Raw genomic sequence first — 13,452 nt, 5'->3', positions numbered from 1 at the left:
TCTTTGAAGTACTCATTCATGCTATGGACATTGCAAATTTGTGAAAAGATCTAATTTTGTAGGTTACTGGTCACACATATGATCCTAAGTGATTAGTGATATATCACCATAGGAAAGTGATTTTTGATTTTTAGGTTGAAAGAGGAGCTCTCTGCAAGCACTACTCTTACCCAGAATCTGAAAGCTGATCTTCAGAGGAAGGAAGAAGATTATGCTGAGCTCAAAGAGAAACTGGCTGATGCCAAAAAGCAGATTGAGCAAGTACAGAAAGAGGTTAGTTATTTGAAAAGTTGTGTGGCCAATTTAAATGATAATCATTGTTTTCCTTATATATCATGTTTATACACTAATTTTAGTATTGACCAGAACATTTGTCAACTCCATAATTTTTTTTAAAATGATGTGATCTGTTATTTCACCAAAAATTTAGTCAGCTTAAACAAACCAAAGAATGTCTAATAGTAAGAAAAACACTTGCCTTATATAAGATTAGAACCTTTTTTTTTCTTTTAAGGACTAAGCTCAAGTCTCCCCCAAAAATAAAAAGTAAACTTCTGTTTACAGATTGTATGTAGGAGAGTATGTAGTGCAGTTGTGACAAGTTTTTATTATAATTTGATTTTAAAAATAGGAAATACGTTCACATGGTTCCAAATGTAAAATACATGGAAGTGTATATAGTGAGGGGAGGCCGTCAGGCTCCCACCAAGGAATCAGATGTTACCAATAATTGTTTTTTCTTCACTTCTCCGTCTTCCTCTGTTGTTCCTTCCTTCTCTTGCTGTTAAAAAATGGAAACCTCCAATAAACACTATGTGAACCTTGTTTTTCTTCACATAGTGTATCTTGACTGTCTCTCCATCTCAAGATATAAGATATAAGTTTCCAGGTGACTTTTTTAATGACTAGGAACATGTATTTATGGTTAATAAGTCCCCTATTGTTGAACAATTAAGGTAATTTCCAGTTAATGATGCAGTGATGTCATTTTGAACTTTTGTAAGTCTTCCTGTGAAATAAATTCCTGAAAGTGGAATTTATGAGTCACTGGTTTGTACATTTTGATATTTTTTATGCTTTTTAGAGATTATGCCAATTTACTCACCAGAACTAATGTGTAAGAAAGTATTTTTTTCTATACTCTTATCCACAAAGTAGTATTTTATCATTATTTCTTTGATATCTGCTAACTTGACATGTAAATAATATATCTCAACTATAATTCTAACTTGCATATCTTTAATTAGAATGAACATTTTTTGGTTTATAGTTTAATTTTTTTTTCTCCTGTGGTCTGAGTATTCATATTCTTTAAGTTTAGGTTTTTTTTTTTTTTATTGTTATTGCTTTATGGGAGCTTATATATTTAGGAAATTAACTTTTTAGGGATATTAATTGTGGATAACCCCTGCACCTGACCCCTATCTTGCCATTTTTCTTGATTTTGATTATGGTGCCTTTTTCCCTTGGAGCAATTTATTTTTCTTTTATGAATGCTGTATTTTATATCACAATTAGACCTTTTTTAAAAGTTGAAATAATTTTAAATATTTTTCATTACTTAGAGTTAGTTACAAAAGAATACTTAAATGCTAAGGTCTGAAGATTGTTCACATAGCATGTTTGTGGGTCTCATCCATTTTTTGTTTCCTATCCCCAATGAAGTTAATATAATGAATGTTTTGTATTTGTCTTTTTTTAGATCTGTTAAAAATGTAAGTTAAACTATATATATATTTTTTATTTCTACACATTAATTGTGTTCTGAGACATTATCCACATCATATTCCTGAGAGTCATTTATGTATGTAGGTTATAGTTAATCACTTTCACTGCTGTGTAATGTTCCAAAGTGTGTGTGACTATGCAATTTAGTTATCTATTCTCTTGACCATTTAGATTGTTTTCATTCTTTGCTCTTAGAAGAAAGAGTGATCCTATTTTAAACATGCCCTAGGTATACGTGTACAAGAATTTGGAGAGCATGGGGTGGAATGGTTGGGTCAGGAGATAAAGGGGTATCTTATGGTTTTAAGTTGTATTCCTCACAGTGTCTGTTTTTATTCACTATATGTCTATTCTAGTTTTCACTTTGTGAGATACGTTTGTTCATATTTTCTTTTAATTTTTCTGTCCTTTTAAAAATTATTATTGTGTTGGATTTCTTTATCCTTGTGTCTGATTCTTTTTAAAAAATTTTTTTGTTTATTTATTTATTTTTGGCTGTGCAGAGTCTTCACTGCTACGCGAGAATTTCCACCAGTAATTCTTTACCATTTCCCACCAGGGAAGTCCTTGGTTCTAATTCTTATAAAATATATTGCAAATACCTTCTAGCTTACTTGTTGAAAGTCAGGCCTCCTCTTTCTATGAAAGCCAGTCAGTGTTACACTTATTTCTGTGATTATTTTTTCCCTTAATTTTTTTCTGTTATCTCGATATTTATTTTTTTGTTAGTTCCTCTGCTGCTGCTGCTAAGTCGCTTCAGTCGTGTCCGACTCTGTGCGACCCCATAGACAGCAGCCCATCAGGCTCCACCGTCCCTGGGATTCTCCAGGCAAGCTGGAGCGGGTTGCCATTTCCTTCTCCAATGCATGAAAGTGAAAAGTCAAAGTGAAGTCGCTTAGTCATTCCCGACTCTTAGCAACCCCATGGACTGGACTTTTAAAAAGATTTAAAACTTTTTTATCCAGCATTTGAAGTCCTTGAATAATTTTTTTAGGTAGCCTAAGAAAACTGACAATAATATAACATTAATGTAAATTAAAAATGAATGAAAAGAATGGGTGTGAACTTTTTGATCAAATAAATTATAATTTTCATGACTGTTAGGCCTGTACTGGTAAAGAGAAGCTCCCGCTAAGACTTGGGAGATACCCTCCATCTCCATATATGTAATATAGTTACTCTATGTGCTTGTGTGTTTTTATTTTTATAAATGGGATCAGCTATACCTAACAGAAGCAGAAGATATTAAGAAGAGATGGCAAGAATACACAGAAGAATTGTACAAAAAAGATCTTCACAACCCAGATAATCACGACGGTGTGATCACTGACCTAGAGCCAGACATCCTGGAATGTGAAGTCAAGTGGGCCTTAGAAAGCATCACTACGAACAAAGCTAGTGGAGGTGATAGAATTCCAGTTGAGCTATTCCAAATCCTGAAAGATGATGCTGTGAAAGTGCTGCACTCAATATGCCAGCAAATCTGGAAAACTCAGCAGTGGCCACAGGACTGGAAAAGGTCAGTTTTCTTTCCAATCCCAAAGAAAGGCAATGCCAAAGAATGTTCAAACTACCACACAATTGCACTCATCTCACATGCTAGTAAAGTAATGCTTAAAATTCTCAAAGCCAGGCTTCAGCAATATGTGAACCGTGAACTTCCTGATGTTCAAGCTGGTTTTAGAAAAGGCAGAGGAACCAGAGATCAAATTGCCAACATCTGCTGGATCATGGAAAAAGCAAGAGAGTTCCAGAAAAACATCTATTTCTGCTTTATTGACTGTGCCAATAAAGCATAGTCTTTGACTGTGTGGATCACAATAAACTGTGGAAAATTCTTCAAGAGATGGGAATACCAGACCACCTGACCTGCCTCTTGAGAGATTTGTATGCAGGTCAGGAAGCAACAGTTAGAACTGGACATGGAACAACAGACTGGTTCCAAATAGGAAAAGGAGTACGTCAAGGCTGTATATTGTCACCCTGTTTATTTAACTTCTATGCAGAGTACATCATGAGAAACGCTGGACTGGAAGAAACACAAGCTGAAATCAAGATTGCCAGGAGAAATATCAATAACCTCAGATATGCAGATGACACCACCCTTATGGCAGAAAGTGAAGAGGAACTCAAAAGCTTCTTGATGAAAGTGAAAGTGGAGAGTGAAAAAGTTGGCTTAAAGCTCAACATTCAGAAAACTAAGATGATGGCGTCCGGTCCCATCACTTCATGGGAAATAGATGGGGAAACAGTGTCAGACTTTATTTTTGGGGGCTCCAAAATCACTGCAGATGGTGACTGCAGCCATGAAATTAAAAGACGCTTACTCTTTGGAAGGAAAGTTATGACCAACCTAGACAGCATATTCAAAAGCAGAGACATTACTTTGCCAACAAAGGTTCGTCTAGTCAGGGCTGTGGTTTTTCCTGTGGTCATGTATGAATGTGAGAGTTGGACTGTGAAGAAGGCTGAGCGCCAAAGAATTGATGCTTTTGAACTGTGGTGTTGGAAAAGACTCTTGAGAGTCCCTTGGACTGCAAGGAGATCCAACTAGTCCATTCTAAAGGAGATCAGCCCTGGGATTTCTTTGGAAGGAATGATGCTAAAGCTGAAACTCCAGTACTTTGGCCACCTCATGGGAAGAGTTGACTCATTGGAAAAGTCTCTGATGCTGGGAAGGATTGGGGGCAAGAGGAGAAGGGGATAACAGAGGATGAGATGGCTAGATGGCATCACTGACTCTATGGACATGATTCTGGGTGACCTCCGGGTGTTGGTGATGGACAGGGAGGCCTGGCGTGCTGCGATTCATGGGGTCGCAAAGAGTCGGACACGACTGAGCGACTGATCTGATCTGATATATAAATACTGCTTTTAAAATTTGATCTAATTTTAAGATTTTTTTTTTTCATAGTTTTAGGTGGTATCTCTTTTTAAGTAATGTTTTACTGTGCAGATAACTAACATTACTCTAAGGGCGAGAATTAAGAGTGTCTTCTGTCTTTCATTGTTCTGAACTTACATGTATCATCTCATTTAATTTTCATACAAATGTTAGGCATAGGGACTATTTTTAGCTTCCATTTTATGACTAGGGAAATAGGCATTAAGAGAAATAACTTGTCCAGTGTTAGAGGCAGGATGGAAACGGAAGCAGTCCTTATGTACATCTTGGTGTAATATATAGTCTCTATATTATTGGCAGACAGTTTATTTCTGTAAAATTGATGAAGATGGTGTTTATTAGTGGAAGTCCCTTGTTTTTGAACAAAATAATATATAAAGTTAAATTTTATTAATGTATGATTATACAAGGAATATATGTTTATTATAGTAATTTTGGAACATACAGGAAAACTAAAAAGAAATGTAAAAATCCCCTGAAACCAAAGAACTGCTATTATTATGGTATCTCCATAATTTTTATGAAGGGGAACTTTGTTCAGTTTATTTCCTTCAGTTTATGAGATCCCTAGGTATCTTGAAAATTGGCCTAAAAATGTACTTTGATTACATGTTTTCTCTACTTATCCCTTTCCCTTCTCTCCCCTCTCTCCTTCTCCCCTCTTTTCCTTTAAGGTTTGCATACTAATTCAAAGTGCTTTTTGATTTCTTTAATAGGTTTGTAGGATTAAGTTATCTGTAACACCAAAAATCAATTGACCTTCCCTTGCATGGGTACTTTTTGATCTTATAATTGTTCTGTTTTCATCTTCTACATGCCATTATTAGCTGTTAAGTTACTTCTTATATTACTGGATCATATTACTTAATAAATCTTGGAAATCAGAGTCAGTATTTTTCCCCTAGAGTATCTCTATTGATTTTTCCATGATAATGATTTCCCTCTTGCATGCATGGGACTATTCTGAGTCTTTTTTGGGAGCATTTATAGAGTTTGAGATTCTGATAATTTGAGTTACATCATGTATGTTGAAATCTGTAATTTTTCTAATGCTCTTAAAAGGACATTAATCTTTGAAACAGTGGCCTTGAATTTTAAACAACAAAAGCAGTTAATATTTTTATAAATACCTAATTTGATTTATTACTTTGTAGATCTCTGTAATGCGTGATGAGGAGAAATTGTTGAGGATTAAAATTAATGAACTGGAGAAAAAGAAAAACCAGTGTTCTGAGGAAATAGATATGAAACAGCGAACCATTCAGCAACTTAAGGTAACAGTTTTGTTTTTAAAGATGATTTAAGTAGATTCTGTTGGTATATTTTAGTGTTTAATTAAATGTATATATATATATTTCTAAGTAAGAAATGGATAATCTGAGGATTGTAACCTGGAAGACAGTCTTTCAGAAGGCTCTTAGGACTGTTCTACCCATTAGAGGTCAAAGCAAAATTGCATACTTTTTGAGACAAAGGGTTATACATCAAATGATATATTGTTGACAATTTACAGTACTCAGATGTGCAGTATAAAGTGAGTAGGGGGTAATCATGGCCCATTTGACCATAAGAAGGAAGGTTATCTCCTAAGGAGTTACCTTGCTGGCACCAGGAGAAAATAGCTTTTTACCATCCAGCAGGCATTCCTGTGTCTTCTAAGGAGGGGTTAATGCCAGTGCATAATGCACAGTTAAAATAGGGTAGGAGGCGGGCACAGAGAATTTTATGTTTGAAAAAAATTTTTCTTTTTTTTCTTCTCCTGCCTTAAAATGTTTATCACAACTCAGGACTCTTAGGTGGTAAACCCAGCCCAGTTGTCTGGTCAAGGTGCCTAGAATAGCTGGGATTGCTCCAGAGACGCGTTTGCATTTGCCGTCAGGGAAGGGCACCGCAGCCCTGGGTTTAGGGGAGATTCCCAGGCCTTGGGAGCCCAGTTTCAGGGGGATGTCTTAGTCCACCATCATGTTCCCTGGCACCTGCAGAGCAAGAGTCACGTTTTCAAGAGATGTTTAGAGGCCTTTAGGGGGGAAAAGCTGTTAAAATCCTACTTTCAAGAAGACAGTTAGTTCATGATTCCAATACCTTAGGGATCTTTAGGGGACTTTGAGGAACAGCTATGAGTACTTGGCGATAAATGATTTGAGCATCAGTCCAAAGGAATGGTGAGGTGTCAAAACAGATGGAAATTTTGTTTATAGTGCGCCCTTGTGTAACCAGACACCGACTAGGCTCTTTCCCTCACTGTCGGACCACCTTTGACTACCGCTGTTGTTCTCCGTCTATTTCCGTCCCCATCTGCCTACCTCTGTCGCTCTCCATCTGCTTCTGTCCTGTCTGACCACCTCCATCGTTCTGTTAACAGCCTGTGGTGTTCTCAGCGTTTGGGTCTCTGGTCACCCACTTCCGCCCTTCTCCGTCTGTTTGCATCCACCGTCCTTGTTCTCTGTTTCAGTTGTGTCATGCTACTGCATCATTCTACATCCACCTCCGTCGCTTTCCATCTGTCTACCTCCCTCATTCTCGTCTATTTCCACCCTGTCCGTCCACCTCCTTGGTTCTCTGTTTTCCTTTCTGTGGGTGCATCTCTGTAGCGCTGTTTCTGGTCTGTTTTGTCCCTGTCCGTCAGCCTTTGTAGTTCTCTGTGTTTCCATCCGTCTCTGTCCACCTCCATAGTTCCTCTCTCGTTTTCTTTCATTGTCTCTTCACCATCCTTCCAGCTCCAGATGGAAGGTTAGATTACCAGACAGGTTAAAACTAAAATTGAAGGATTTCCAGTGTCCATAAATTAATGTTGCGTCTTTTTCAAACCTTCCAGCTACTTTCTACATATAGGGCATGTGGGGGCCCTATTTTTTGTGCATCTTGAGTTTACTTGATAAAGAATTTATTTATGGTTTACTTTGTTGTTCCCATATTAAATATATTTCTTCCCCTGTATGCTTTTTGTGTTGTGTAAGAGAACATACATGCTAGCTTAAAACATTGAGTGAAGAAGATGATTTGGCATTTTTGAGGTAGATTAAAGGTATAAAGTTGGGGGTTTGTTTTTGTTTTATTTTTTCCGATTATCACTCTCACCTTTACTCTGAGGTGAAACAAACTTGGAAGCTTAAGACTTAGCCTTCTAGGAGATGGATTTCAAAGTTAATAATAAACCCTGTTCAAGTCCCACTATTAAATATTGGTGTATAATTAAGTTTCACTTGGATTTCATGTTCTTTCATTTTGCAGGAGCAGTTAAATAATCAAAAAGTGGAAGAAGCTCTACAACAGTACGAGAGAGTGTGCAGAGGTCAGAGACACAACGCTTCTTCCAGTACTAAAAAGGCTGCAAAATAAGTAGCTAGAGGAACAGTTGCTTCATCATTTTCCTTTGAAAATTTTGAAGTGAAATAAGGACAATATAAAATGTAACTTTATCAAAAGAGAAAAGCATTGATTCTCAAGAGTAACTTACCACCCTGAAGTTTATCAATGAAGAGGGACTAATTTGGATCAGGAACTTGGATGTGAAAATATATGTCCCTACAGAATCTTATTTTCCTACCCTTTTAGGCCATTGTCCCAGAAGCATCTCATATTTCCGTAATATTTTTGGAATTTTCCTTTATTTTGGCTCCTTTGTCATTGTTGTCAGGTGTGAATAGATCTTGGCTAGTCTATAAAACATTCTTTGAACCAGAATATAGTTTCTTTCATATTTTAATATTTTATTTCTTGGCCATATATCGAGATGTGTGGTGTAGGCCCATTTTGAGTACTCTTAATCTTCCATCTTCTCCATTCTCTCTAAACTTTCATCCAGGCCACTTGTACCCTACATAGTGTCAGATCTTTTTGGGTTTTGCAATCCGTCCTTTCCTTTATTTTTTAATTATTTGTCAATTCATTTTCTCTCACTTTTGTTTTTTAAGTACTATTAATTGTATGAGTATTTTTTCTAAGTATAAAGGTGATGTGTAGCTTCCCCCTTTTTGAAACTCTTTTACCTTGGCTTTTTTTTTTTTTATGTTATCCTTTTTATTTAGGAATAATTTCAAAGGCACATTACTTATTGGATAGCTTTCTGTTCACAATTCCAATACCTTGGCTTTTGTGATCTATTCTTCTGGTTACTGCCTTTCTCTCAGAATGGACCTTAGCCGCTGTGACAGATTTCCTGAATAAGGCATCGTTATCTTTTTTGTGTTTGTTTTCACTGTTGAGTTCCTTCACCTTTGTGATTTTAACTTTGTATTAGACATTCTCTGACAAGCCAAAAAGTACATTTTTAGCTCTTAAGGATTTCCCTGGCTTCTAAAGTTCTATTTAAATATTGAATGCCATTTACCTAGGTATCTTATTGAGTTTTTAAATTGAGATATACAAACCATAAAATTTACCCTTTAAAAGTGTACAGTATGGTAGGTTTTAGTATATTCACAAACTTGTACAACCACTACCACCATATAATTCCAGAGCATTTTCATCACCCTAGAAAGAAATGCTGTACTGATTAGCAGTCACTCTCCATTCATGCTTCCATCAGAACTCCAGTTTGGTTTTATCTTAACATAGACATCTTCCCTCTGAGTGTGTTTTTCTTCTCCCTATCTGTTGCCACACAGACTTCCCTTTTCTTACAAGGACACCAGTTATGTTGAATTAGGGCCCACTGTGGAGAAGGTGATGGCACCCCACTCCAGTACTCTTGCCTGGGAAATCCCGTGGGCTGAGGAGCCTGGTAGGCTGCAGTCCATGGGGTCACTAGAGTTGGACACGACTGAGTGACTTCACTTGCAGTTTTCACTTTCATGCATTGGAGAAGGAAATGGCAACCCACTCCAGTGTTCTTGCCTGGAGAATCCCAGGGATTGGGGAGCCTGGTGGGCTGCTGTCTATGGGGTCGCACGGAGTTGGACATGACTCACGTGACTTAGCAGCAGCAGGGCCCACTGTAATCCAGTAAAGGGAGTTCCCCAATGGCTCAGCTATTAAGAATCCACCTGCAGTGCAAGAGACATGGGCTCCATGCTTGGGTTGGGAAGATCCCCTGGGACTTCCCACTGGAGCAACCCACTCCAGTATTCTTGCCTGGAGAACCCCATGGACAGAGGAGCCTGGTGGACTGCAGTTCATGGGGTCGCAAAAAGTTGGACACTACTGAAGCAGTTTTGCATTCAGGTACACTAAGCCAGTATGACCTTATTCTGAACTTGATTACCTCTGCAAAGACTCTTTTTCCAAGTAAGGTCATATTCACAGGGAGTAGACATAATTTTTTCCCCTGACATGCTGGTGGGTATAAAGGAGTATGTCATTTTGGTTCACTCAGCTGCAGCAAGTCTTAGTTGTGGTCCGTGGGATCTTCCCAGAGAAGGCAATGGCAACCCACTCCAGTACTTTTGCCTGGAAAATCCCATGGACGGAGGAGCCTGGTAGGCTGCAGTCCACGGGGTCGCTAAGAGTCGGACACGACCGAGCGACTTCACTTTCACTTTTCACTTTCATGCATTGGAGAAGGAAATGGCAACCCACTCCAGTGTTCTTGCCTGGAGAATCCCAGGGGCGGGGGAGCCTGGTGGGCTGCCCTCTATGGGGTCACACAGAGTCGGACACAACTGGAGTGACTTAGCAGCAGCAGCAGCATGGGATCGTCATTGTGTCTTTGAGATGTTTTGTTCTGGTGCACAGCTTCTCTAGTTGTGGACACAGGCTCCACAGAACAGGTTTCGTAGTTTAGACATGTGGACTTCGTTGGTCCACAGCATGTAGGATCTTAGTTTCCTGACCAGGGATTGAAACCATATCCCCTGCATTGCAAGGCAGATTCTTAACCATTGGACCACGCGGTAAGTCCTGTTTGTTGTTTTGATTTACATTTCCTACTGATATTGAGCATCTTGTCTTCTGCTATTGGCCGTTGGTATATCTTCTTTGCAGAAATGTCTGTTAATGTCCTTAATGTGCTTTGCCTATTTTGGGCAAAAGTTGCCCCCTCAGACAATGCAGTTGGGTTGTTTGCCCCCTCCCCCAACTTGTTTTGTGTGTGTGTGTGTGTGGAGTTGTGATTTTTATATTTTCTGGCTTCTAGACTCTTATCAGGTAAATGTTTTCTCCTATCCTGTGGGTGGTTTTTCACTTCCTGGGTAGTGTCCTTTGATAGATAAAAGTTTTTAATTTTTTAAGTTAATTTTTATTGGAGTATAGTTGCTTTACAATGTTTACAAAGTGAAAGTTTTTCATTTTGACGTTACCTATCTTGTTTTGATTGCTTATGCTTTAGGTATCATGTCTAAAAACCTGTTGCCTAATCTAAAGTTACCTCAGTTTTCTTCTAAGGGTTTTATAGTTTTTAGCTGTTGTATTTAGGTCTTTGATTCACTTTGAATTAATCTGTTTGAGTATAATTTTGTATATTATGTGAGGTAGATGTCTAACTTAATTCTTTTTCATTTGGAGATCCAGTTGTCCCAGCACCATTTGTTGAAAAGACTATTCTTTCTCCTGTTGCATTGTTTTGCATCTTTGTTGAAAATCAGTTGACCATAAATGTAAGGATTTATCTCCTAACTCTTAACTCTGTTTCATTGTTCTATATGTCAGTCTTTATGCTAGTACCATACAGTATTGTTACTTACCTTTTAGTGAGTTTTGAAATTGAGAAGTATGAATTCTCTCACTTAAAAAAAAAATTTTATTTGGCTGCCCTGGGTCTTAGTTGTGGCACTTGGGATCTTTAGTTGTGACATGCCAACTCTTAGTTGTGGAATGTGGTATCTAGTTCCCTGACCAGGGATCGAACCTGGGGCCCTGGCAGTGAGAGATCTTAACCACTGGACTGCCGTGAAATTCCCAATCACTGAGTATTTCTAATCCAGAGTTTTACATGACATTTGTATGTCGTTTCTTTCACAAGTTGGTGCAATGTCCCTTCTTTGCACAACCAACCTGTTCTCGAACATTATGCTTAAGCTTTTCTTCCTTGAAGCCTTGCTAGGACATTATATAGCTTTCAGTGATCCTCTCTCCTGAATGTTAAACACTTGATTGATTGTCTGCCAGGCATTTATTTAGCTATGATAATTCATAGCTGTCTTTAGATAGCTTTGATGAAATATCTAGTTCCTGTCCTTTTGCTTTATTTTGTGTTTTATTTGTTGCATATTTCTGGATTCTTTTCTTGAAATAAAGTTCAGTTATTGGAGGCTGTGACCAATATAATTATCTTTTTTCTTTTACTGTTTCTGCCTTTCAAAATAGATGGATAGCCATTAGTGAAGTTATCATTGGTGTCTTGGAACTTTACTGATTGCTATCTAGATACTTAAACTCCTTTTTTTGAACCCTCTAATTTAGAGCAGAAGATAGGATGTAGGAAGAACAGATTATTTGAATAAAATTGTGATTAACTATATAGTCAATATATTTGCATATCATGCTTTTTCAAAGGAAGAGTTTGGGGCAGAATACCAGTACTACTTTAACCCTAAGAAAGAATTCTGTTTCATTAATTCTCCTGGTGGCTTATATCAATGAACAGAAATACTGAAAATTACTCAAAATATTTTCTCATTGTATTGTTTTAAGCTTACTTTATAGTAAGTATTTTAAGGAAGCCATCTTTAGATATTTGTGTCATTTTTAGTGTTTCTTTTAGTGCTCTGAGTTTGAGCTATGCATTTATAAATTCATCACCTCTGACATGAATAGTAGTCTTGGTAAGAGGTGTGGGAAGTTAGCCCTGGTACTGTGTCACCAAAGACAATAAGCCAGTCTTTCCTCCTTATCTCTTTCAGGTAGGATTAGAATTATTTATAATCCATTATTATAGTTATTTTTTCAAGGGCCAGAAACAGTTTTAGTAAGGTTATAATAGCACAGTTGTTCCTGAGGAGCTGGTTTAAAAAGCACTAGAAGTAAATATTTTGCTTTGAAAATTTTTCTAGAAAAAATAATTACTTGAGACTTTTGAAAAAGTAAATTTGGGATTCAGTATTTATTGTTTTAAGGAGGTAAAAATTATAGTTTTAGTTTTGGTTTAAGAATATTAACAGTTCAGTTCAGTTCAGTCGCTCAGTTGTGTCCGACTTTTTGCGACCCCATGAATCGTAGCACGCCAGGCCTCCCTGTCCATCACCATCTCCCGAAATTCACTCAGACTCACGTCCATCGAGTCGGTGATGCCACCCAGCCATCTCATCCTGTGTCGTCCCCTTTTCCTCCTGCCCCCAATCCCTCCCAGCATCAGAGTCTTTTCCAATGAGTCAACTCTTCGCATGAGGTGGCCAAAGGACTGGAGTTTCAGCTTTAGCATCATTCCTTCCAAAGAACACCCAGGACTGATCTCCTTTAGAATGGACTGGTTGGATCTCCTTGCAGTCCAAGGGACTCTCAAGAGTCTTCTCCAACACCACAGTTCAAAAGCATCAATTCTTCGGCGCTCAGCTTTCTTCACAGTCCAACTCTCACATCCATACATGACCACTGGAAAAACCATAGCCCTGACTAGACGGACCTTTGTTGACAAAGTAATGTCTGTGCTTTTCAATATGCTATCTAGGTTGGTCATAACTTTCCTTCCAAGGAGTAAGCATCTTTTAATTTAAATTTTGTCAAATAGGTTTTTTTCTAAATCCCAGTATATGTGTTTATTAGTACAGGTGTACCTCAGAGATGTTCAGATGCTAAATCACTTCAGTCATGTCTAACTCTTTGCGACGTTGTGGACTGTAGAGCCTACCAGGCTCCTGTCTCCATGAGATTCTGCAGGCAAGAATACTGGAGTTGGGTTGCCATGTCCTCCTCCAGGGGATCTTCCCAACCCAAGGATCGAACCC

General features: G+C 37.9%; 1 protein-coding gene across 1 annotated transcript in view; it reads left to right on the top strand.

The window, feature by feature from the left end:
• KIF20B (kinesin family member 20B) overlaps positions 1-13,452 on the top strand; it is an 84,652-nt gene that overhangs the window by 48,296 nt on the left and 22,904 nt on the right. Inside the window, 3 exon segments of the mRNA XM_070363490.1 lie at positions 135-273; positions 5,788-5,907; positions 7,865-7,925. Of these exon segments, the coding sequence (XP_070219591.1) occupies positions 135-273; positions 5,788-5,907; positions 7,865-7,925 (320 nt within the window).

The sequence above is a fragment of the Bos mutus genome, chromosome 26 (assembly GCF_027580195.1).
Source record: "Bos mutus isolate GX-2022 chromosome 26, NWIPB_WYAK_1.1, whole genome shotgun sequence".
NCBI classification, from domain to species: Eukaryota; Metazoa; Chordata; class Mammalia; order Artiodactyla; family Bovidae; genus Bos; species Bos mutus.
Note: the sequence above shows the minus strand (reverse complement) of the source record. Positions and strands in the feature narration are given on the sequence as shown.